The 23,756-nt window shown below is 40.7% G+C and overlaps 2 protein-coding genes across 5 annotated transcripts in view; one reads left to right on the top strand and one right to left on the bottom strand.

Moving 5' to 3' along the window:
• The window catches only part of plekhh2 (pleckstrin homology domain containing, family H (with MyTH4 domain) member 2), a 42,933-nt gene extending 26,995 nt beyond the window's left edge, over positions 1-15,938 (top strand). For 2 of the 4 annotated variants that reach the window (XM_061790839.1, XM_061790838.1), the window contains 19 exons: positions 1,500-1,586; positions 1,740-1,898; positions 2,055-2,135; positions 2,839-3,018; positions 3,105-3,213; positions 3,705-3,817; positions 4,925-5,104; positions 5,536-5,609; positions 7,232-7,328; positions 7,831-7,928; positions 8,697-8,874; positions 9,698-9,856; positions 10,010-10,107; positions 10,711-10,852; positions 10,943-11,079; positions 11,720-11,849; positions 12,719-12,805; positions 13,082-13,231; positions 14,605-15,938. In XM_061790839.1, coding sequence (XP_061646823.1) covers positions 1,500-1,586; positions 1,740-1,898; positions 2,055-2,135; positions 2,839-3,018; positions 3,105-3,213; positions 3,705-3,817; positions 4,925-5,104; positions 5,536-5,609; positions 7,232-7,328; positions 7,831-7,928; positions 8,697-8,874; positions 9,698-9,856; positions 10,010-10,107; positions 10,711-10,852; positions 10,943-11,079; positions 11,720-11,849; positions 12,719-12,805; positions 13,082-13,231; positions 14,605-14,787 — 2,442 coding nt within the window. In that variant the 3' untranslated portion in view covers positions 14,788-15,938. The remainder of the gene's footprint in view (positions 1-1,499; positions 1,587-1,739; positions 1,899-2,054; positions 2,136-2,838; positions 3,019-3,104; positions 3,214-3,704; positions 3,818-4,924; positions 5,105-5,535; positions 5,610-7,231; positions 7,329-7,830; positions 7,929-8,696; positions 8,875-9,697; positions 9,857-10,009; positions 10,108-10,710; positions 10,853-10,942; positions 11,080-11,719; positions 11,850-12,718; positions 12,806-13,081; positions 13,232-14,604) is intronic. The other 2 variants (XM_061790840.1, XM_061790841.1) reach the window with 2 other exon arrangements.
• A 2,486-nt stretch (positions 15,939-18,424) lies between these two features.
• epcam (epithelial cell adhesion molecule) lies at positions 18,425-21,223 on the bottom strand. Its single transcript, XM_061790851.1, has 9 exons — positions 20,930-21,223; positions 20,154-20,255; positions 19,785-20,046; positions 19,631-19,696; positions 19,454-19,520; positions 19,263-19,361; positions 18,980-19,177; positions 18,857-18,901; positions 18,425-18,773 (listed from the first exon to the last, which is right to left on the bottom strand). The coding sequence occupies exons 1-9, from the start codon at positions 20,988-20,990 to the stop codon at positions 18,750-18,752; spliced, it is 924 nt and encodes a 307-aa protein (XP_061646835.1). The 5' UTR covers positions 20,991-21,223; the 3' UTR covers positions 18,425-18,749.
• Between the last annotated feature and the right edge of the window lie 2,533 nt (positions 21,224-23,756).

Raw genomic sequence — 23,756 nt, 5'->3', positions numbered from 1 at the left:
TTTGGATGGTTAGTGGCCCTCATGTCCCAACAAGGCTGTGATGCCAGCAAAGAGATGTTGGAGTGACGTTTACAATGTGGAGTGAGGTGGTAGGGCCTTATCGAGGGTCTGAAGGTGCAAAACAGGTGGTGTTTGTAAGCAAATATTACGTGCCATGGTATTAAAAAAACCGAACCTTCTGTAATAAAATATTACTCATGCAAGATAGCACGCCATCACTTTAGCTGCTATGGGCATAAAGGGAGAAAACTTTGTGTGGCCACCGTCATCCCCTGACCTCAACCACAGAGCATCCTCATGTGGAGCGTCTTTATACGGACGTTCTATGAGGGTGAATGGCAGTATAACTCCAAACAGCAACTCCGGGAGGCAATTCATGCATCCTTGAATGCGATGCAGGCAAAAATTATCCAAAGCCAAACTCAATGGATGATGTGATGGTTATTAAAGAGCGGCTCCCGTATTTCCATGTATACAGATCAGCAAATTGTCACGGTTCAAAATCGTAGGTGAATTGGATTGGACCCAAGAGCAGACTAAGGCGGAAGGAGTAGATTTAGAATGGTTTATTGCGGGTTGGCTCAGGGTAAGGATATACAAGGCGAGACGGTGGGCCGTGGGGAAAAGGAGCGAGCAGAAAACGGGAATGTGAGCAGTTGGGGTAGCTTGGCAGTGTGGCTGGAGCAGACAGCGAGGCAGGGGAAGACACGGAGGGGACACTGGAGATGGAAGAGAATACAATCAGGTGAGTACAGATGCGGGTAGTCAGATAGTTACTTATATACAACGAAACCTTGACGTTTGAGAGTCGGCCAGTAAGCCACAATCAAGTGTCAATACTCAGGCGAAGGCTTGCTGGACTTGACAGGCTTAAATGCAGGCAGCAATGCGTGCTGCTTGAAGACAGGTGTGCGGCCCAGGTGATGCTGATTGCTGGGGAGAGAGAGAGAGAGAGAGAGACAAGGCGCAAGCCGCCATCCAAGCTCTAAAGAAGGACCTGCACGGCAAGGATCATGACACAAATCTTTTGTTTGAATGAAACATTTGTTTGCTTTTAACAACCAATGCACTTGTGTGATTTAAAAATGTACTCACTGTAATTTGCACTGATTAGTTAATAATAATAATAACTTAGCTTTAGATAGTGCCTTTCAAGGGACCCAAGGACGCCAAACAATAACTCATGAGGGTAATTAAAATGTACATATGAGCTTGTTTGTCTGTATTGAAGTTACCGAATATATACAGGTACACTTGTCTGAGCAGATGGTGCTTGTAGTTTCTTTTCTTTTTTTTTTTTTAAATTTCCTGAGAAGCAACATAGCAGATTTTTGTAGTGTGAATTTTTAGTTACTGTTACCACTTTTGTGGCCTTTGCCAAGGTCTGAGTTTCTATTTAGATATATTTTTGGGAGCTGTGACTAATTGTTCTCCCCTATTTAAATGTACAGAGCTGCGTTGACGCTTATGTGTGCTCTTATATCAAATTGTTTCCGCAGAGCGATGTGATCAGGAAGCCTCAAGGTCAGATTGAGGTCAACGCCACCAGCAACATCACACGAGGAGAAGGAAAACAAGTGCTCCAGGTATTCAGGCATGCCTTGTGTTCCAAACAATAAATATGAGTATTCAACATTTGAAATGTATTTCAATTTCATTTGGTCAGAATCCATGGATGCAATAACATCCTTCTTTTTCTTCATTTTCCCTTCCTCTTCCTTCCTTATTGTTTTGTGTAGATACTGACAGGGAAGCGAGTATGCTACCTGAAAGCAGACTCCCCTAACCTGCTAGATGAGTGGCTCATGGTGCTGCAGAGTGTGCTGAGAGTCAAAGCTGCAAGTCCACTCTTCACCCAGCCAGATATTCGGCCCAGCATGAAGGGATGGCTTATCAAGGTTACATTATTACTCTACAACTATTCCCTGAAAGTAATTAATGTATATTTCCCTCCCATGTTTTTTCATCACGCACACTGCACTATTCTCATTGAACTATTTTCATTGAATTCAAAGCAATTTCTGAATCGATGAAATTTCTTTTGTCAATTGCAGGTAAAGCATGGCTACTCCAAGCGGGTTTGGTGTGCTCTGATTGGCAAAACTCTGTACTACTTTCGTAGCCAAGAGGACAAGGTACAATTTACAAATCTTATTGCACCTCTATTACTTTTACAGGTTAAAATGGATGTTGTTGCTGGAAATTGCATCGTATATATATTTTTTTTTCAGAAAATGTAATCAAAATAATAATAAATTTTACCATGGAGTAATGATGATCATCATAAAAACTCAGTGTCATTTTCTGAGAAATCAGAATCTATTGAAACATAACGCAAAACCGTAAAAACACATTTTCCGTTGAGAAATTTGAGTAAAATAAGAACTATAATGGACATCTTAATCAGTTAACAGAATATTCAGAAAAAAATAATGTGCATTACCATATTTTCAGTTTTCTTGCAGAACAGCAGTATATTTTTGTTTTATTTCAGCATTGAAAATGTTAAATATTACATATTGGTGTAGGTGATTTGGGTAATTACCAATGCCTTTATGGCAGCATTGGTATAACCCTTACACTGGGTGGTGTGCTAAATGTGTTAAGTACTTTAAATGCTTCCAATTTGTGTCTCCATACGTGACACAAATTTGATCAACAGGTCACAAGCATCGTTTTTAAGAGCTTTTTCTGAACAAATATTTCTTTACCATTGTCTATTTGTATTTACCATATAAGCTTAAAAGTAGATTCCAACCACAAATGCTAGGACGGTGATGGAGTGAAATATAAAAATGATCCCTTACTGATTTGACTGTTCTGTTTGTATGTTCTCAGTTTCCACTTGGTCAGATTAAGCTTTGGGATGCCCAGGTGGAGGAGATGGACAGGTCTCGGGACTCGGACGATGGCCTGAAAGCATGTGGGGACGGATCGCAGGTAGTGTCTTTTACTATCGCCATCCATCCACAGGATCAAGATCCAATTTACCTTCTCATCAAATCTCACTATGAGAAGGTCAGTCTGTTTACTCCATACTACACTTTAATAAACATAGTATGTATGGAGTTCAAAGAGCTGACAAAATTCATGATGTTGTTTAGGATTCGTGGCTGTACCACCTGTGTGTTGCAGCAGGAACCATGGTGGGGAAAGTCGGCACTGAGTTTGAAAAACTGGTGGGAAAACTCTTTAAAGTGGATGAAGATCCAAGTAAGCATTTCTAAGGCCTTGCTCAGACTGCCAACCCAAATCTGATTTTCTATCATCTCCACATATTATTAGTTTTGATTTTATAAAGTCTGAACAACAAGCATCACATGATTTTTATTTTATTTATTTTTTTATTCCCCCCACCCACTGCTTGTCCGTTCATGTTTGTAAATGGCCTCACCAACATAATACTGACGCCTATGTCATTACCACAGCAACCTATGCAGACAGGTCAGTTCAGAGTTGTGTGGGAGCAAAAAGTCCGATCTGGTCACTTGCAAATGACAGTGTGGACAGTCGAACGTCAAGATCTGATCGTCAGATTAAAAAAGCGGATTTGCCTGCAATCTGAACCAGACCCATCTAATTTCTGACTATATCTGTGTCTATGTATAGAGATAATGACTTTCCAAGTGTTTCAATGAGTGCTGCTTTCATAATGTTCCATTTGTTAGATGTGTTTTCTTCAAACTTTATACTTTGATTTCCAGACTCTCAGATCTGGAGACACCCAGCATTATGTTTCAGTAAGGAGGCTCTATTGTCCCCCCTGACCACGCTGCCCTCAGAGGCCCTGCAAACAGAGGCTGTCAAACTCTTTAAGGTGCGGGAGTATGCATATGCTTTCCTTGCTTAAAGGGACAATTTGCAGTTGAAAAAAACAACACTTTTTCTGTCATATATGTTTAAACTCTCTGTATGAACTGACAGTAGAATATTATTAAAATGATCTTTTGAAGAATCACCAATCTCTGGCCCCATCTAATGCTTCTAATTTAATTTTAATTATTTTTTTACAACTAGGTACGGCGGGAGAAGAATAGCTCATCACAGAGTGTAGTGACAGGATGTTTGACCGAATAGCCTGTCAATCTTTTGGTCTCGTGCATCTTTGGCTCACAAAACTTGCGGGGGGGACACACACCAACCTTGCGTAAAAGGACACCACTATAGTTTCTTGGCCCGATTATTTAACTCAGGTTAGCAACAAAAGCGAGAGAGCTCTCTACTTGAAATCTATGGTAAAGTTATATAATGGTGGTACGAGTCCTATACGCAGATGGCTGCATTCCAAAAAATACAACACCAAACCGGAAACATTTAGTGTAACATTGCGTGCTCGCGGCCGACCCCGAGGAGCATTCTGAGCCGGCCGCAGGTGAGCGCGACGCAGCGGTCCCTCTCTCCAGGCCAATTCGCGGCCAACCAAGTCGCAGTCTGAGGCGGCCAGGCAAGCGCGACAAACCGGTCTCTTCCCAGTTCTATTTTGCTGTCCACGTTTAGTGAGCTGGGCGCATTTATTTGTGCAGAAAAGATTCTCAAAGTTTATATGTTTTGGAAATAACTGGTTCTGAAGGCCCTGGGCAAATTTGATTCACATGGCAGCACATAGAGACTAAAATCTGATTGGCCAAACAAACTAAAAAATTTAACATCCATACAAACTACTGGAAGCATTTCAGCAAAGATGGACATTATGAAATGAAGAGAACAGACAGGAATAAATAATAATAATTTCAGGGAGTAAATATTAGTATTTAGTATCTAAAAATCAGGGCCTGGAATGCTCACCACTGGTTCTGAGACACTGCTGTTTTCCAGAATGGGTTACCTCCTCAATTTTAAGGGCTATTTGCTGTTGATATAGGGCTTAGAGTAAAAGTACTTCTGTGCTCCTTGTCATAAAAGTGGCTATTACTTTTCTTCTCAGACTTGTCAGCTGTTCATAAATGTGGCCATCGATGCCCCGGCTATCGACTATCACGTCTCCCTGGCTCAGAGCGCCCTGCAGGTGTGTCTGACCCACCCTGAGCTTCAGAATGAGTTCTTCTGCCAGCTCATCAAGCAGACCCGAAAGAAGCAGCCGCACGGCCACCCGGGCCCCCTGCAGGTGCGCATGCTCGCCACTGGTAGCAACAGCGGCCTGATCATCAAGCGAGCTTCAGTTCGCAACAGTCACGTGATCTTGATATGAAGCAACCGCCCGTGCGTTCTCAATCATGTCAACAACAGAGGGCACTGTTGGCATCTATCCTCACTAGGGTCGGGGGTGAACTGGAACTGGAGCCTTTCCCATCTGATTTTATGCAAGAGGCAGGGTGCACCCTGATCTGGTAACCAGCCTATCCAGGGCACATATAGAAAAACAACCATTCAAATTCACAACTTGACCAATACAGTATAGAGTCTTCAATTAACCTAATTTGCATGTTTTGGAATGTGAATGAAGCTCGGAGAAAATCCACACAAGCACAGGGAGAACATGCACATTCACACAGGAAATGTTATTTTTTTATTGTGTGTACCCACACTCTTCGGCAGGTCGATGGCACAGATTTGACCCTTGCTGGCGATTTTGACCACTTAGCCGCGGCTGCCCCAAAATTCTACTCCAGGTGAGACTCAAAGTCACAACTTCGGCATTGCTCTACAGAGTACTATCAAATAGGTACCGCCCAATTGCACCACTGGAGCTCAGGGAAAAAAAGGGATATGTGCAGGAAAATCACTGTAATAAAGCAGAGTGTACTGTCCACAGCAGACAGGTTAAAAGTAAGTCAAAGCCATTCTTTCTGACCGGACCCATCTAATTTACATAGAGTTTCAGCTTTTGCCTTCTGGCTCCAGATACAGATTACCCCTTACTCGGAGCAATAGGTTCAGAAACTCATTCACCCTCACTGATATAGCTTTTTTTAAATGCAAGGGGAGAAGTTAGGGAGGGATTATCAAAAGACTCACCAATTTTAAAAATGCATTTTTGTTTTTTTGTATAATGCTTTTTGGTGGTCAACCTGCCTCTCATTATATTCAGGGTCGCTTCCCCCCTTCTCCCTATGACCCTATTTGCATGTGCTGTACCGTTTTTGTTGTCTTGCTGCATAACCAATTGCCGTCCAGGGACAAATTAATTAAAAAAAAATTTGAAGTTGAAAGTTGAAAGGGTGCATCCACTTTTCACCCAAAGTCAATCAGGATGGGCTCACTGTTGGTGGGCTGTTGCCTTCTCGGGTGGCAGCTGGTTCCTACATTGGGCCCTGTTGCTGGTTGGGACCCCCTTGCTTTCCGGGCATGGTGTCGGCAATGGGGTCCGTTGGGTGAGGGCGGGGGGAATTGGGCGTGGGGGTTGGTGGACCGGTCCCCCTGCACCCTCCCTTCAGGTTCTTGTCGGGACACTTTGGTTGGGCTGGGGGAGCGCCCTGGGTCCTTGGGATTGGATGGTGTCGCCCTGGCTGATTCCCCCACGGGATGGGCCACGTGGCTCGGCCCCCCCTTGCAAGTGAAGTGGCCCGCCTTTCCTCAGTGTGCCGGCACAGCAACTCCATACACTAGTTGACTAACATGCATGTGTTATGGTGTTCATTCACTAATACGCTCTATAAACATGCAATAGGCTTGAATTGATTATGCTGGGACAACTAACAATAACACAAGATAGCAACTCACAGGTTCCTACAGGTGTTTAGACACTATAAAAGCATTCCACCACACTACTCATCAGTAGCACTGCCTTGCTCATCCCCCACGTCCTGTCCTACCCGGCCCTTTTCTGTCCTCTCTCATCTTATCCTATTGGTTAGCTGTTGCATGTCCTCACTGGTTGTCCCTCCCCCCGTCCACATATCAGAATGCATTTTGACTTTGTAATGTTACTTGTAGTCAAATACATAGACTCGGTCTGCTGTGGTTCACACCCCTATACCCCGTGTCCGTTCTGTCCCCTCTGTCTATCCCTTAAAACCCTTTTCTGCTGCATTTTCAATAAACATCAGAATAAGTAACAAAAATAATAAACAAATTAAACAGAGGGAGTATTTCAAACTCCCGTTCCACAGCAAAACTGTTACAGCACAAAAGGCATACAGATCCACCATTCTGCACGGCCATGCAGCTGAACAGGACAGGTTAAAAAAAAAAAAAGAAAAAAAGGATGGGCTCCAGCTCACCGATGACATTGGTGAGGAAAAGCACTATAGAAATCGGATATAAGGGGCTGAAAAGGTTTTTTTTTCCACAGGACCCGAAAACCCTGGCAGCACCCGTCTTCCCCTTGTGTTTGCATGGATTTGATCTTGGTTGTCCCAGTCTTGGGTGTACCCCTCCTCTCGGACAAAGTCAGTTGCAATAGGCTCCAGCTCACCTAGGATCCTAATGAGGACAAACGCTGTAGAAGTTGGATGGTTGGATATTTGGTTGGAGTAAAAACGGGCTCATTTCTAGATAGATGGGTGGGTGGATGGCTAGATGGATGGATGGGTAAACGGGTGAACGGACAGGTGGGCAGGGAGGCAGGCAGACAGACACAGATCACTTCTATTGCATATTATTAGGAAGTATGTATCACCCACACAGTTGATAGTTGGTCTACAACTGAAATGAATGGTATGAAATATAACTTAAAACTTTGTTTATGGCTCGGAGCTGAACGAGTCTTTTGGAAAAGGAACTAAGCTCCTGCTGCAGAGTATTGTAAAGTGGATTGTTCATTGTTTCATAGCGATACAGTATGTACCAAACTGGATGACTTCAGATGAGGCAGAGCTTGTGTTGCACTTTAAAACTCGCGCTACTGTCTTGATGCATATGTGTTTGAAAACGCCATTTGTCACTCTTCAGGGTTGGCAGTTTTTAGCCTTGTGTGTTGGACTGTTTCTGCCTCAGCATCCTTTCTCCTGGCTGCTCCAAGTTCATCTCAAAAGACATGGGGACTCCAGGTGACAAAACACCACTGAGCTGATTCACCAGACTCCACCACATATTTAAAAAAAAAAAAAAAAAAAAAAAACATGAACAATTCTAACGATTTCCTGATTTGGTCTAAATATGTTTTCCTATAACAATGGGTCATTACAGTAGACATGAAATAATGGGTAGATGTGTCCATTAAAAAAAAAAAACCTCCATGAATTTACTGTCATTATGGGAGTTCAGGTGTGCTTCGTGGGGTCTTGGCTCACAATACTTTTGTAATAATGACCTTGCAATTCATTCTTGTATGCACTGTTTCGCAGCCATTTTGGGGAAACCATTTGTTTAAATATATTATCTTGTTCCAGTGCGTGTCTACCTCATACAAATACCATCCAAAATTAAGTACTTGTCATGCTGGTTGCTCTGAATGTATTTGAATATTTGTTTGCTGTCTTTGTTCCAGTACTACCCTGATGATAATTTGAGCCCAGTTCCTACAATTGATGAAAATAGTAGTTGAATTTTTATCATCAGTGAATTATAGTATTATTATATATATATATATATATATATATATATATATATATATATATATATATATATATATATAATTTGCCTTTCTATCTGTAAAGACAATACTATGCTATAATTGATTGACACTGTCAACTAGCTATTATTTCAACATTATGCTTATGTATTCCTCTTATTTAGGATATTCTTAGATTGTGACAGTGTTTGTAAACACACTTTATGGCCAATAAATGTATCAATACCTCCAATTCTGTCCCCAGGACTGAGGTGGGCAAATATGCCATTTACTGCCAACGTTCACGGGAACGCACCCAGCAGAAGGGTGAGAGGCAGGCCAGACCATCCCGCATGGAGATCCTGTCTATTCTGCTAAGGAATCCCTATCACCACTCCCTGCCCTTTAGTGTGCCTGTTCACTTCCTTAATAACACCTACCAGGTAATAATAATAAAGACAAAAGATAACAATGATGACAGAGTGACTGTGACAAAGCTATTTGAAAAGCTCGTTCGAACACCACAGTGGTGACGTGTTGGTATAAAGTGAGTGGCTTTGTAAAGACTGCAGTTAATGCAAACAATTTCGATATTCCCTCAAGCCACATGTGGTTGACGTATATGAAACAGTCTGTTCATATAGTCTCTGCACCGTACTGGTGTGTTCTGATTTAGGGTAAATTTTGGTAGGTCAAATAGTCAGAAATTTGAGCGTGCCAGTCAAAATACATTGTTGGTCTCACTTTGAAACAATGGGCATTCCCATGGCATCATTTTATTTCATTTATTCAACCATATAGCCCTACTGTTGTCAGCTTTGTGAATGTTATTGTTAGCCACCAGCATTTGTTCAAATGACCAAATTAGCTGGTTTGTAGGGTTACAATATATTGTTGGTTTTCCAGCCCAAATGTCACTTGTTAGTTAGCATAGAGACAACATTCATCACAAATCGAGTTTTACGCCAGTCCCTGCCAAAGCAATGCTATTAATATGGAGGTGGCAGTGGAATTTCACTAATTAGTTGTTGGAGAAATGGTGGTCTGCATTATCGAGAGTCACGACACCACTGAGGTGCACTCTCATTCTGGCTTTGCACGCTTCTCTGCATGCCTTCATGTGTAGGAATTGTATTTGTGTGTTGCAATGCATGACCCATCAGAGGATTTTAGTTTAGGGACACATTTGGAAGAATTTTTTTTTTTTAAATCACTTGGCATAACGTCATAACTGTAATCTTGCTAAGAGTAATTGCCTTTTTATAGGTGGTCAGTTTTGATGCGTCAACCACAGTGGATGAATTCCAGTGTCGCCTCAACCAGGACACCGGCATGAGGAAAACGGGGCTGTCAGGTTTCAGTCTGTACACTGATGACCCTACCGGACGAGAGCTGGAACACTGCTTGCTTCAAGGGAACGTCAAGGTGCATTTTTCAAGCATCTAAATGCTTCAGTATGTTTGGTGGATATTTTATAAATAAAAAAATTGTGTGCGTTGTGTGTGGAAGTTACATGTTTCCCCCCGTTTGCCTCTCTTAACTATTCTTCTGTCTACATCTTCTATATGTCTACGGCAGATTTGTGATATTATATCCAAATGGGAACAAGTATCCAAAGAGCAGCACACTGGAAAGTCAGAAAACACCAGAACAGTCCGCCTCACCTACAAGAACAGGTATGCCAAGAAATATAGGCGTTAATAGTAAAGCATTAATATACAGTACATGTGGCACAGTGACATACAAAGAATGTTGTTGTTTGCCTTGTAACAATAATGGTTAATGATGTACAGTATAACAGTACATGCATTGAACATTGTGGGAAAACTAGTTTGAGCTAAGCAATCCTAATTACAGGACAAGGTTGCTATTTGGACAAAAGGTTTGGGACACATCGTAGCCACATTCACAATGAATAATTTATCGACCGTAATCATTCACAGATGGGGTGGAGCCCGTTGGTCATTTTTATTTGTAATGCGTCTGCATTTTAGACAATTTTGTGCTTCCAATTCCATGAATTCCCATGAAGGCATGGTTGGAAGACACTTATGTTCTTTAGAGTGAATTGACAGGAAATATCAACAAGTTTATTCTTAGTTATTGTAGGAAGGATTTCTAGAAGAGTGGAAGTTGCAGAAGGAGGACCAACTCTATGTCCTTCTACTTTACTTCCTCCAGGTGTCCCGATGCTTTCATCCATGTAGTGTAGCGCCACAAATAGACCAGTAAATCGAAACAGGCTTATACGATTTTAACGACCATCTTTACCTTTCCAGACTATACTTCTCCAGCCAGGTGAGGGGGGAGTCAGAGAGGGAAAGATTGTTGTTGGCCTATCAGATCAATGAGGCCATTGGAGCAGGACACTTCCCTGTCAACAAGGAGCTGGCTCTGGAAATGGCTGCCTTACTGGCTCAGGTCTGAAAGTTCCTAGATGTTCCTGACATCTATATTACTTCTTTGTTTTTTTTAAATATTTGTTGTATTTTCATTGTCTGTTTTATTTAGGTTGAGGTCGGGGACTTTGAACGTCCCTTCTTGACTTCCGGACCAGTTCAAACTAAGTCCAACCAAACCTTGAAGCAGGTGCTGGACAAGTTCTACCCCAAACACTACCGTTGTACCCCATCTGAGGAACACCTTAGGTAGGATAATACACTTAATGAAGTACTATTTTATATAATAATAATAATATTAAGCTGCAAGCACCAAATGAATCCTTGGCATTATAGTCTGAGAGCGTAGGCAAAAAAGCTGTGCAATGTAGTGTCGCTCGTCTGTCTAGTATATGTGTACTGTGCCTGGTTCAGATTGGAGCTCATTTGGACCTAGTAGGAGTTTTTCAAAATACAAGCCCTGGAATTCGCCCAAAGTGGCTGCTTCAGACCAAAATGGCCGACTTCCTGTTCCTGTTCCAGGCGTGGGTCCTTGAGACATTTTCAAGCATCATGTTATGATAGTCCACCGATTTAGCGTTGATGTGTCACACTGGCTGCTTTTTTCCAAACCTTTCTAGAGGATGCTACTGGGTGGGTTTTGCGAGGGTCATATTCGGCACACCTAATATAGATGAATTTTTAACAGGATGCACGTGCTTGCGAAAATGTGTGAGTTTTCGTGTATATTGATACTCCCAAAAAGGTCACTCATTTGTTGGAAGAACACATTCCAAGAGGGCCTTCACCGCCTCCTGGTACTCGCGCCCTAATAATGGATTAAGTTGTGCACCACAACAAACGTTTTGGAAGGTTTCAATTCTATGATTGATGATTTTGTTGCTTTCAGACAATTGCTCCAGCGTCTCTCTGCTCGCTGGTCCTCTCTCAGAGGTCGAAGTTCATCTGAGTGTGTCAGGATTTACCTGACTGTTGCTAAGAAGTGGCCTTTCTTTGGTGCCAAACTGTTTGAAGCTGAGGTGAGGGTTGTGTCAACTCAAATATAAAGTCCTCAAAAAAATATGTTTACAGATTATATGTTTGGTAACCCTGACAATACTTTTATAATCAACACTTGTCCAATGTAGCATATTTAGACCATATTGAATGGTGTATGCTTTTGCTGTAGTTTAGTTTTAAAGCGGGTGTTGGTTTTTATTTTAATACGTGTTGTTCGTTTGCACTTCCCTTGCATTGGCAGGTATCCGAATTGTACCAGTTTTTTAGGGAAATCTGATTCCATGCTGTTCTTTCTGAATTGTGCCACTAGAAAGCAAAAACTCAGAATCATCACTTCATCCAGACAGTGTAAACGCAGCCTTAAATTTACACAAAGGATAAAAAAAAAAATTTAAAAAACCTGGGAAGAAAGTTTTTTGAAAATTTGGAGTGCTGGTGCAGTCATTGTTTTTTATTTGATCTCAGCAATCTTGCATTGGATATCATTCAAAGTCATTGTGAGTCATGCTATCATGTAAACAATGGTTATCAAATGTCAACATATTTATGACAAATTGTATTCTTTGTCATAATTTAAATCATTTCGCATCTTCGTCCACATTCATTTAAAAATAATACTTGCAATTCATCGGAAAAGCAAACTGCAATCTTCTAGTGGGGAAACATAATAATACTATTGACAGCTGATTATTAGTTAATTTTTTTTGTATAACTTTGGATCTACAAAGGATTTGTAGGATCATGTTTTACTAACATTTCAGCATGTTACAATATTTTTGCTGAAATGGTTCAACGGAGAACAATCTTAGTAGAGCAAAACAACTTTTGATGCAAAGAGAAAAGTGTACAATGTGATAAATGAATTTGCAATTTTGATTTGTGTTTTCAGTCCATCACTCCCTCTTCAGACCCAGCAACACGTGTTTGGCTGGCGGTTCGCGAAGATGGTATCAGTGTTTTGGAGCACAACTCTATTGTGAGCATCCCTCTGAACACCCACACACACATTTATTCAGTCTCCTGAGCTGCTATATTCATCGAATTAAAAGTTTTGGAAGTTAATTTGAAATGTGTTTTCGACACTTAGAAACAGGAGATGACAATTGTCACAAAGTAATTAAGTTGTTGTCAAGCCAACGCTTGACAATTTGTTTCTGTAGCAAAAGTCATCAAAAGGCCGATTTTGCTTGCGTAATGTTCATCAAGACCATCATAACCTCAATCACGATCCATTAATATTATGTTTATACAGAAACCACTGGTGTCCCACCCCTACAAAAATGTGATGACATTTGGGGGCTGCAAACAGGACTTCATGCTTGTGGTGGCACAGAACAACGGTAACAACACGACAAAAGACAAACCCTCAGAGAATCATACGTTTGCTATGGACGTCTCGAAGGTTAGTGGAAAACTGCATCAAACTGTGCTTTAATCCGTAAAAGAACGCAAAGCACATAAACAAGAAATAGCTGTAGGTTTGTTAAATTACGAGTGTCTGATCAAAAGCCTTGGATGTTTTGGTTTTCTTTGTTGGCTTTTTTGTGGTTTGTTTTTTAACTTCCAGTTTCTTTCTCAGCAGCACTTTACTAGACCACCTAGAAAAATTCTTAGCTCTTAAAGTAACACCATCATGACCAATGCTAAAATACAATAGCATAGTACATTTAACATTGTAAGCCAATATAACATTATGAACAGTTGGAATTTAACACTGCACTTAAATATATGGGAAAATTACAGAGACCCCCTGGTTCCAATGTATAGGAAAAATGGAATTAATTGATAATCTGTTCCCTCCGTTTAGTAATATGTACCTTCAGTTTCGTCAACTGTACTTTGTTTAGTTGTCTGTACCCTGAGTTTAGTAAACTCTACCCTCAGTTTAGTGCACTGTACCCACTAAATTGAGGTTACAGTTGACTAAACTGAGGGTACAGAATTCTAAAATGAGGCTACAGTCTCGTAAATTGAGGGTACAGATTACTAAATCGAGGGAACAGATTATCAATGATTTTATTTCCCCATACATTGGCACCAGGGGGGCTCCGTAGAAAAACGTTATTAAATAATTATTCTATTAAAACGTATTGCACATAAAAGTTAAAAGAAACTGTATCGAAATAAAAGTTTACAAACAAGAAATGATTAAAGATTCAATGCAAATGTACAAATGAAGTTTACTTGGGCAGTGATTCTTTCGCCCGCAATGTTACGATATTAGTAGATGATTAGTGTGTGACACTCAGTTTAAAACATTTATGGCCAGCACAATTTGGGCTGTTTTCTTCACAGTATTCTAATTTTGGGAATTCCTCATTTCATGGGTTTTATGAGCTTGAAGCCCAAATTATGTAAAAATAAACAAATACTTGACATTTTTAAATTGTGGGCCCTGAATCTATGATCTATGAAAGTTTAACTTTTTGAATGGAATTATGGTAATAGCTAAACGTTTCCAATTTTTTGGAAAGGGTCTGTACATCAATTTCACAATAAATGACAAAAACCTTTCACCCCGAGCATCATCTGATGGTTTTTGTTCGGGGACCTGATTTCAAAATGTCCACAGTGACCCACTGGAGCAATTGTCAACTTTCCGATGCCCAGAGAGATAATGAAGCACTTGGATGCCTCACTCTAGGGCAACTCCTTGATGAATAGATGAACGCCAATTATGCTGAACTTCACCCAAAGATGGTGAAAACAAATGTACCTACTGTGTTTAATGTGATTCATTCCAAGGATGTATTGACTGATGCTTTTCATCAACAGATCAGAGAGATAACCCTCCTCATCTCCAGCTACATCAACAGTGCGCATCAGCAGAAGGCCGCGGCGCATCACCTCTCCGCCCCTGCTCTCATGGTGGCACAGCCTGTCAGCCTGAAGTGCAAAGAGCTGAGGAGCAAGTCTCCACCAGCGCTGTGTTGCAGTAAGGCCCCCACCTTGTTGTGACAGCAAAGTCCTGCTTTCGCTTTATAGAAACGGTCACATCTGTGCCCTCTACAGGGAGCACTCGAACATTTCCCTGCACACAATGTCTGGGAGTTGTTTTACCACTTGGAAGCGATTCAGCAAGCCTTATGGGTACAAAGGTACAAAACTATTCCGAAGCATTTTCCTTACGAGTGTTGCCGTTGAATGTGCTGGCTGAAGAGTCAACACTGTTTACTGATTGACGAAGCGAATGTTCTCAAGAGCATTAATCTTTGCTGTCTGGTGCATTTTTATGTACAAACACTGTGGTCGCAGGAGGAGGAAAGGGGGATTTTTAAAAAAAAATGACAAAGGGTACGGATTTGCATAGTTTTTGTGTAGCACGGTGCCTGGACTAGTGCATACTATTCTGTTATGTAAGAAATAATGAAAGCTCATGAAAGTAGAAATGAATGACCAGTTTCAAGTGATGAAAAATGCCGTAAAACGTTAAACATGAAGTACACCTGAATAATCTAACTAGACAGGAGAAGGAGGAGGAGAAAATTGTGTTCATAAAAATCGTAATACTATTGGGTTGACACTACCAGAGTCTACCAGTCATTAAATTAATAATACAATACTGTTTAGTATTATATAGCTACAGTGCTTTACAACTTCACTGCATCATACTGAGATGTGTTTTTGATCATTTCCCTTTCTGCTAAAGCTCTTGTATTAGATGTCGTTAGATTGTGTACACCTAATTTTCTGGCTGAAGTATTTAAGTATTAAAATGGAGAGCAGAAATGGAAAGGAAGTTGTAGATATGGTGACCTGGTCAGGCAGAAGGACTCGCTGGAAAAGAGTAACAAACCTGCACGGAAATGTGCTTTGCAGTTACTGAATAACCAGGAGGGAAAGGAAACTAACACCCGTAATAGTAATAGTTAAGGCCTTCTTAAAGCTACAGAACGATGTTCTGTGTCGTTTTGCACTTTCCAACATTTACCCCACATGGCATGCTATTCAAACTGGAAATATAATTCATTTAATGTAAGGGTACTTTCATAAATTCTCCCATTGATGCTTGTTTATAAGGCATTTGTCCGAATGCATTATATTCAAATGATATCTGGAACATGTGTAAGTGAAGAAACTATGACAAATAAAACTGCAACTGTATACAATTCCAACCTTGTGTTTGGTCTTTATCTCATTAATCCATGACTGGAGGGATGTTTGATTTTCAATTTTGGAATTTAACATTCAGTATGACAAGCCATTTGACCATTTATTCGATCTCTTGGATATCCAGTTTAAGGTCCATGTACTAGTCTGCTCTTTAGTGAGGCAAGACTGTGCACAAGTTGACAGTACTATGAATGAAGCACTAGATGTTAACTTGTAGTTTTGTAGTAGTACTAGTAGCACTTGGGGGGACAGGACTTTTGTCACAGAGGGACAGTTTTGAACATACGCAAGCATGCACGCTATATTGTCTAAATTGCTTCACTGTATTTATTTATTCCTGGTATTTTTATATTGTATTCGGTTTCAGTGCATTCTTTCACTGTACTCTGTAGACTTAGAATAAGTATTTCACGTCAGCACCTGATGCGCCCGTTACATTGACACAATGTAAAACAAATCTTACTACAGTACTCCATTGTAAATGTACGGGGAGGGGCCCAGGGGGGTCCAGGCGCAGTGTTACAACCCCCCCCCCCCCCCCCCCATCAGAACCACCAATGCCTCAGTGTGAGGACAAAGAGCGTACTAGTACATGTACAGTATGTCAAACTGGGTATCAAAGATATTGAATTAATGCTCAAACGCTTGTCATAATTCAGAGACACCTCACACCCCCAACCCCCAAAGATGAGTTGTTCCTCCCCACAAAATTGCCCCTGCTGCCTAATTGGGGTGAACTTGCGTGACGTGTTGATTCCGTCAACCCGCACCTGACATCAAGCGACACTCCCTCGTTCCAGCATTCAAGGCGGGGGGAGGACATACGATACCTGACCTGTTTGAACTAGTTTGAGACAAGCTTTTGTTCCAGGTTGCTGTGGTGATCAAAAGAGGGAGGGCGAAGGGGGAAGTCGTAAATTGGGTGAGGCAAACTCTAAATTGCCCTTGGGTGTGATTGTGAGTGCGAATGGTTGTTTGTTTGTTTGTATGTGCCCTGCGATTGGCTGGCGACCAGTTCAGTGTGTACCCTGCCTCTCGCCCGAAGATACCTGGGATAGGCTCCAGCAGCCCGCGACCCTAGTGAGGATAAGCAGTAAAGAAAATGGATGGATGGACAACAACATACAAATAAGACCAGCATTTTTTGTTCTTAAATACAAATATTGTATGTCTTATTTTAGTGATGAGCCTCTACAGCATATCTGCCAAATTCTATTATAAACATACTGAAGAATGTGTAATTTGTACCCCGCCGCCTGCCCGATGATAGCTGGGGGGAGGCTCCAGCACTCCAGCTACACTTGTGAGGATAAGCGGCTCAGAAAATGGATGGATGGTCTTGTATTGAATTGCATTGAATTCTGCATGGTTAACTAATATTGGGGCTGTTGAGTAAATGTTCACGGATTACTTTATTTTAAAAACACTCCTGTCATTATTATCCAACATTTTTCCCACACCCTTCTCATTTGGGTCAAGGGTTAGCTGGAGCCAAACGAGGCAACACAATAACACCTGTCTCCACTTCAGTAGGGCAACAGATTGACAGCTTTTTTTGTGTCTTTTGGTGATTGGCTCTTTTGCCACTTGAGCTTTTGACTTTTCACCTGCAGTGTGTAAAGTCCTTTTAAATGAGGTTTTCTTGTGTCACTTGTAGCATGAATACCTTGTGTATGTTTCTACAAGCAAGGCAAAACCTGACGATCAGGTTAAGCACAATTCTGATCAGTTTCAGAGAGACAACAAATGTGGATATACACACCTCCCTCTCTACTCAATGTCACCCAACTGGCTGGTCTCATACTCAAACAGCTTTGCCAATAAATAACATACACTCATATCGCAATGAGCTACAGTGACAGTAAAAACAAATCCTAATGCATGGTGGTTGAGTAACATACATGTAGGTTTGGGCTAGATGTCAACAAACTGAAGTGCCAGTTTCTATCACAGAAGACAGGACATTTAATCTTCAGTAAATAAACAAGGCCAATTTTAGTCAACATCCACCACCTTTTCCAATCAAAGAATATACTGGATTATATTAATACCCACTTTTGTGTTGTAAATTTTTTTTGGGGGGGGGTGGATTAATGCAATCAAAAGTGAAAATATGCTTTGTCATTCCTCAAAGGTACACATGTGCATCTTAAAACTTTTTACATTTATGGAAATGCTCAGAAGGAAACAGCTATTCACTCTGCATTTAGTATATTGTACTGTCATGTACTAACAAGCAAATGTTCGAGAAATACTGAAAAAGCCATTAATGCAAGGACTAACAGGCACAGAAACAGCTTCATGTGGAAAAAGAACATGAGAATCCATTTATGGAAACTATAACAGAAGTTTTATTTTTCTCACAAAAACTGATATTTAAATTGTAAAGAATAGAAGCGCGAGTGGCTTAGGGTCGTTTCATGACTCATTGCAGTATGTCAACCTAACACACACTTAAATAAACAGTAATAAGCTTCAACCATAGTCTTTAAAACATTTTATTAAAAACAATCCAAAACAAAACATTTGTAAGAAACTGTACAAACAAGGAATTAAAACCATTGAACAGTGTCTAAAATTTTAACTGCAGCATTTACTCCGACTACTTTTTGAAGCATGGCGTAAAGGTGGAAGAGTGCTTAAAACTTTACACAATTTATAAATAGAAGGCAGTATCAATAGTGCCAATAAAAACAAGCATGTTGATTGTTCCTTTACAAAAATGTGTCTTCATGTAGAACGGTACATGGCACACTGCAAGTATGTGGATCCAACAATGACTCTGGCCTCCTGCAGCCATGAAGAATTTACATGGGATCCAGCTCTCTTTGCTACACAAAAATAAAAAGGTAAACAATAAATATCAAATATTAAAAGGTGTCACAAAGTCTCTGAAGCTTTGAGATTTACCCACCTGAGCTTTGTTGTACTTCTGACTCTGACGCCTTCTGTAGAAGAACTACACCAACAGAAACAAAAACTGTGAGTAACTAATGTTTAAGATGATCGATGAAGCTGTGGATTTACGTAAACTCACCAGGAGTAGCAGGCCGGCCACCACAGCCAGCACGACCACCACAATGACGGCAATGATTCCACCAGTAAGATGCTTCATGGTGAATGTCGGTGCCTCTTCATCCACGTAGTACACCAAGATGTTCTCCATCGCCATCCTCTGGCTGCCCACAACAGGCTCAAACAGCTCCTGGTCCTTGAACAGCGGCAGCACTTTCACCTGTGTGAAGACGACGAGAGTCAGTATGACAATTAAATAAAATTAAGGAAAAAAAAAAAAACATTGAAAACTTGCATAGCCGCACATCTTTCTCCATGTAGTAGGCCATTTTGGTCAAATCGCTTTCGCGCTCTCCCTTGGGCTTCATCACATCCACCACAATCATACGGGCATCAGGGTCATACTACGGGGGGGGGGGGGGGGAGTTTGTTAGTTACAACAGCAGATGTTTAAAATGCATGTTAAACTAAAATAGACACTCAAGCATCCACTTACCTCAATCTCTTTCACCAAGTCTTTGTTAAAGTTGACATAACGCTTGTGGATAGCATCGGCAATAGCCCTGTTCGGTAAGAAAAACTTTACAGCAAATGTTTTCACATACAGTGCCCAAATCAATACATCTCACTCTATTCTGAGCTCTCCAAAAGTCAGTATATTGCATATACTTACATCTTCAATTGATTAACATCCACAGGACCTGTCACTGGTTTGTGAGTCAGCTGAAGACGAACCCAGCTAGAAGACAAAACATTTCAGGAATGTCCAAACAAATTACAGGTTGCCCTTGTGCTCCTTAACACAAATTGAGGACGAAACAACTTACTAGGTCTCCACCAGCTTGTCACACTTTAGGTTCTTGTCTCCCTTGTCTGTTCGGCGAACACCGGCGCTGTTGACGCACCAGCACTCCTCTGTGTTGTTGCACTGCTTGGCCTTGAATTTGCCATCATTCTCACACTCCGGGTCGTAGATGCCATCATTGTCCACAAAGGCAGTCTCCACGGGCTTTCCTCCAAAAGTACGAGTGTCCATGCCTTTTTTGGCTCTGTACATCTCAGTCTTCATCAGAAAGCACTTGGGGATCACTGAAGATACAGATGGGGGTGGGGCAGGGGCATGTTTCAAGTAGGAGAAAACATGTTGCTTAAAAAATATATAAATAAATAAATAAAAAGTTGGATTAAATACTTACACTCAGAGCAGTCAAGTGTCTGTTTCATCTGTTCACCAACCAAGAGATAACACTCACAAGGATCTCCATCACAAGTGGCCCACTTCATAGTGTTACATGAACCTGGGGGGGGGGGGGGGGGGTACAACATCAGAATGTACACACAGTATTGATGGAAATAAAATTAATGCTAGGACATGCATCTCAATTGTGTGATTTAAAAACTTGTTTCTTTGAAGAGTTCAGCCCAAAATTGCCTTTTAAATTAAATTCTTAATATTGATAGTTTACAAAATGGGAAGGCTTCTAAAAATAAAGACAACAAAAAGGGCCTAGGTCATGAAAGCTGAAGCCTTTTTAAAAGACTGCTAGCTAGCAAGCAAAGCAAGAAAGACGCCGAGCAAATTCAAGTCATGGGCGTTGGTTTCAGAAACAGAGAAGTCCCGGGGGAGCGGGACTAACAAATTCCCCACCCCCACTCAGCAACGAAACGGCGTTTGACATCCGCATTAAGTTTTAAATACAATTTCTCCTTGCAAATAAAACACGTAAAATAGTTCCAGACGACCAACATAGTGCGAGTCACGATGATTAAAACAAACAAACAGGTGGGTGAGATAATTAAAACACGGTATAAAACTAAACGTCAAATAATACAGTTTTTAAAACGTTAGCGTTACTTGAAGCAATATATATTTATTTTAAAAAAAAATAAAAAAAAATAAAAAAATGGTTGTTGACAAAGTGAAGGATGTTGTTCGACGCTGAAAACAGCGAAAATAAAACCAATTACTTACAGCTTTGGGCTGAGGCTCCGGCCGCGAGGGCGACAAGAACAAGGAAAATCCACATCTTCATAGTAGAATTCAAGGCTCAAAACAAGTTCGTCTCAAGGCGTCCTTCGTTTGCTTTCGATCCGTCCGTCGTCCACAGAGGTCAAAATGGAGCTGAGAAACAAAGCTTGCTGTTCTTCCTACAGGTGTGTCCTCGTCAAACCTGTTTGGGCAGCAACAGGCGTGTTTTTCTCTCAAGTGAACTCCCAGTCGAGCTGACTCAATCGCTTTCTGGGTGTCGACTAACTGATAAGCAGTCACGAAGAGACAATTTATAACGCAGGTAGTCTCAATACGTCATATTAATTTGCATAGCCGGTGAAGGAGGCGGAGCTGGAAAGTAAAATCCCACGCACCTTTTCGGGTGTGACCATATTTAGTCATGAGGTGCTCCACTTTATCGTTTGAAAGATTTTCTATGCTACTTTCGGCTTTTCACAACAGTAAACACAGACATTTACCATTTTATTTGAGGTATTCAAAAAGATTGCAATTACTAAACATTTCTAAAAATCTATTTAATAAAATGGTTTCATGTGACATTTATCTCAAAGGATGCTATTCCCAGGCAAAGAGGGCATAAATATATGTACGTTACATACAAACAGGATTTTGTTCCAAATTTTAATGTGAATACTTAAACGTTAGGATTTGAATTGTGGAGAAAGGGGAAATAATCTCATTATTCAAAAGTTTCATGTTCAGTTCTTCAACTTTATGTTTTTAGAAAGGCTTCTCTTAAGAGGAGACTATTGTATCATCATACAATATTATAGTAAAACAATTGGACTTCATACTGTATATTGCTGTTAATATCTAATATACAATATTACATTGGGTAATTTATGTTGGCTATTAAGCACATTTAAAATTCAACACTGTCACCTGATGACGTAATGGATTACCTGAGCCAGTATGTTGAGTCACTCAGTTTTAAGACTGAAACCATTTTTAAGAAAGCATTTCTTAACTATTGTGAGTCACAGTCAATGTAGATGAATCACAGCTTCAAGTTTCAGTGATTGTTTATGTGACAGATATTCATACAGTCATTGTTGTGTCCTTGACTATTACTATTAATTAAGTAAATAATATAGCTATACTATCTATAACCCCAATTCCAATGAAGTTGGGACGTTATGTTAAACGTAAATAAAAACAGAATACAATGATTTGCAAATCATGTTCAACCAATATATTTAATTGAATACACTACAAAGACAAGATATTTAATGTTCAAACTGATAAACTTGATTGTTTTTAGCAAATAATCATTAACTTAGAATTTTATGGCTGCAACATGTTCCAAACAAGCTGGGACAGGTGGCAAAAAAGACTGAGAAAGTTGAGGAATGCTCATCAAACACCTGTTTGGAACATCCCACAGGTGAACAGGCTAATTGGGAACAGGTGGGTGCCATGATTGGGTATAAAAGGTGCTCAGTCATTCACAAGCAAAGATGGGGCGAGGTTCACCTCTTTATGAACAAGTGTGTGAGAAAATAGTCGAACTGTGTAAGGACAATGTTCCTCAATGTACAATTGCAAGGAATTTAGGGTTTTCGTCATCTACGGTCCATAATATCATCAAAAGCTTCAGAGAATCTGGAGAAATCACTGCATGTAAGCGGCAAGGCCGAAAACCAACATTGAATGCCCGTGACCTTCGATCCTTCAGGTGGCACTGCATCAAAAACCGACATCAATGTGTAAAGGATATCACCACATGGACTCAGGACCACTTCAGAAAACCAATGTCAGTAAATACAGTTCAGCGCTACATCCGTAAGTGCAACTTGAAACTCTACTATGCAAAGCAAAAGCCATTTATCAACAACACCCAGAAACGCCGCCGGCTTCTCTGGGCCCGAGCTCATCTAAGATGGACTGATGCAAAGTGGAAAAGTGTTCTGTGGTCCGACAAATTGTTTTTGGAAATTGTGGACGTCGTCTCCTCCGGGCCAAAGAGGAAAAGAGCCATCCGGACTGCTATGGACGCAAAGTTCAAAAGCCAGCATCTGTGATGGTATGGGCCTGTGTTAGTGCCAATGGCATGGGTAACTTACACATCTGTGAACTCACCATTAATGCTGAAAGGTACATATAGGTTTTGGAGAAACATATGCTGCCATAAAGGAAAACGTCTTTTTATTTTAGCAAAACAACGCCAAACCACATTCTGCACGTGTTACAACAGTGTGGCTTTCGTAGTAAAAGAGTGCGGATACTCGACTGGGCTTCCTGCAGTCCAGACCTGTCTCCCATTGAAAATGTGTGGCGCATTATGAAGCGTAAAATACAACAACGGAGACCCCGGACTGTTGAACAGCTGAAGCTGTACATCAAGCAAGAATGGGAAAGAATTCCACCTACAAAGCTTCAACAATTAGTGTCCTCAGTTCCCAAACGTTTATTGAATGTTGTTAAAAGAAAAGGGGATGTAACATAGTGGTAAACATGACCTTGTCCCAGCTTTTTTGTAACGTGTTGCAGCCATAAAATAGTTAATGATTATTTGCTAAAAACAATCAAGTTTATCAGTTTGAACATTAAATATCTTGTTTTTGTAGTGTATTCAATTAAATATAGATTGAACATGATTTGCAAATCATTGTTTTATGTTTTTATTTATGTTTAACACAACGTCCCAACTTCATTGGAATTGGGGTTGTAGTTCCTTTTTAATTTTTTTTTATTTGTTTTGTTTTTTCAGTGAAATGGCAACCAGTCCACCGTGTACCTTTCAGGGATGAGCTCCAGCTCACCCTTGACCCTAACGAGGACAAGCACA

Source organism: Phyllopteryx taeniolatus, chromosome 11 (genome assembly GCF_024500385.1).
Source record: "Phyllopteryx taeniolatus isolate TA_2022b chromosome 11, UOR_Ptae_1.2, whole genome shotgun sequence".
Lineage (NCBI taxonomy): Eukaryota > Metazoa > Chordata > Actinopteri > Syngnathiformes > Syngnathidae > Phyllopteryx > Phyllopteryx taeniolatus.
This window is presented reverse-complemented; position numbering and strand designations above follow the sequence as displayed.

What these genes read in the sequence shown, in the direction of transcription:
- epcam (XM_061790851.1), bottom strand. Translation starts at nt 20,990, where the DNA reads ATGAAGATGTGGATTTTCCTTGTTCTTGTCGCCCTCGCGGCCGGAGCC. An exon ending in GACACTTGACTGCTCTGAGT is followed by an intron (nt 20,047 to 20,153) that starts GTAAGTATTTAA and finishes CTGTATCTTCAG; the next exon opens with TGATCCCCAAGTGCTTTCTG. An exon ending in GACAAGCTGGTGGAGACCTA is followed by an intron (nt 19,697 to 19,784) that starts GTAAGTTGTTTC and finishes TTTGTCTTCTAG; the next exon opens with CTGGGTTCGTCTTCAGCTGA.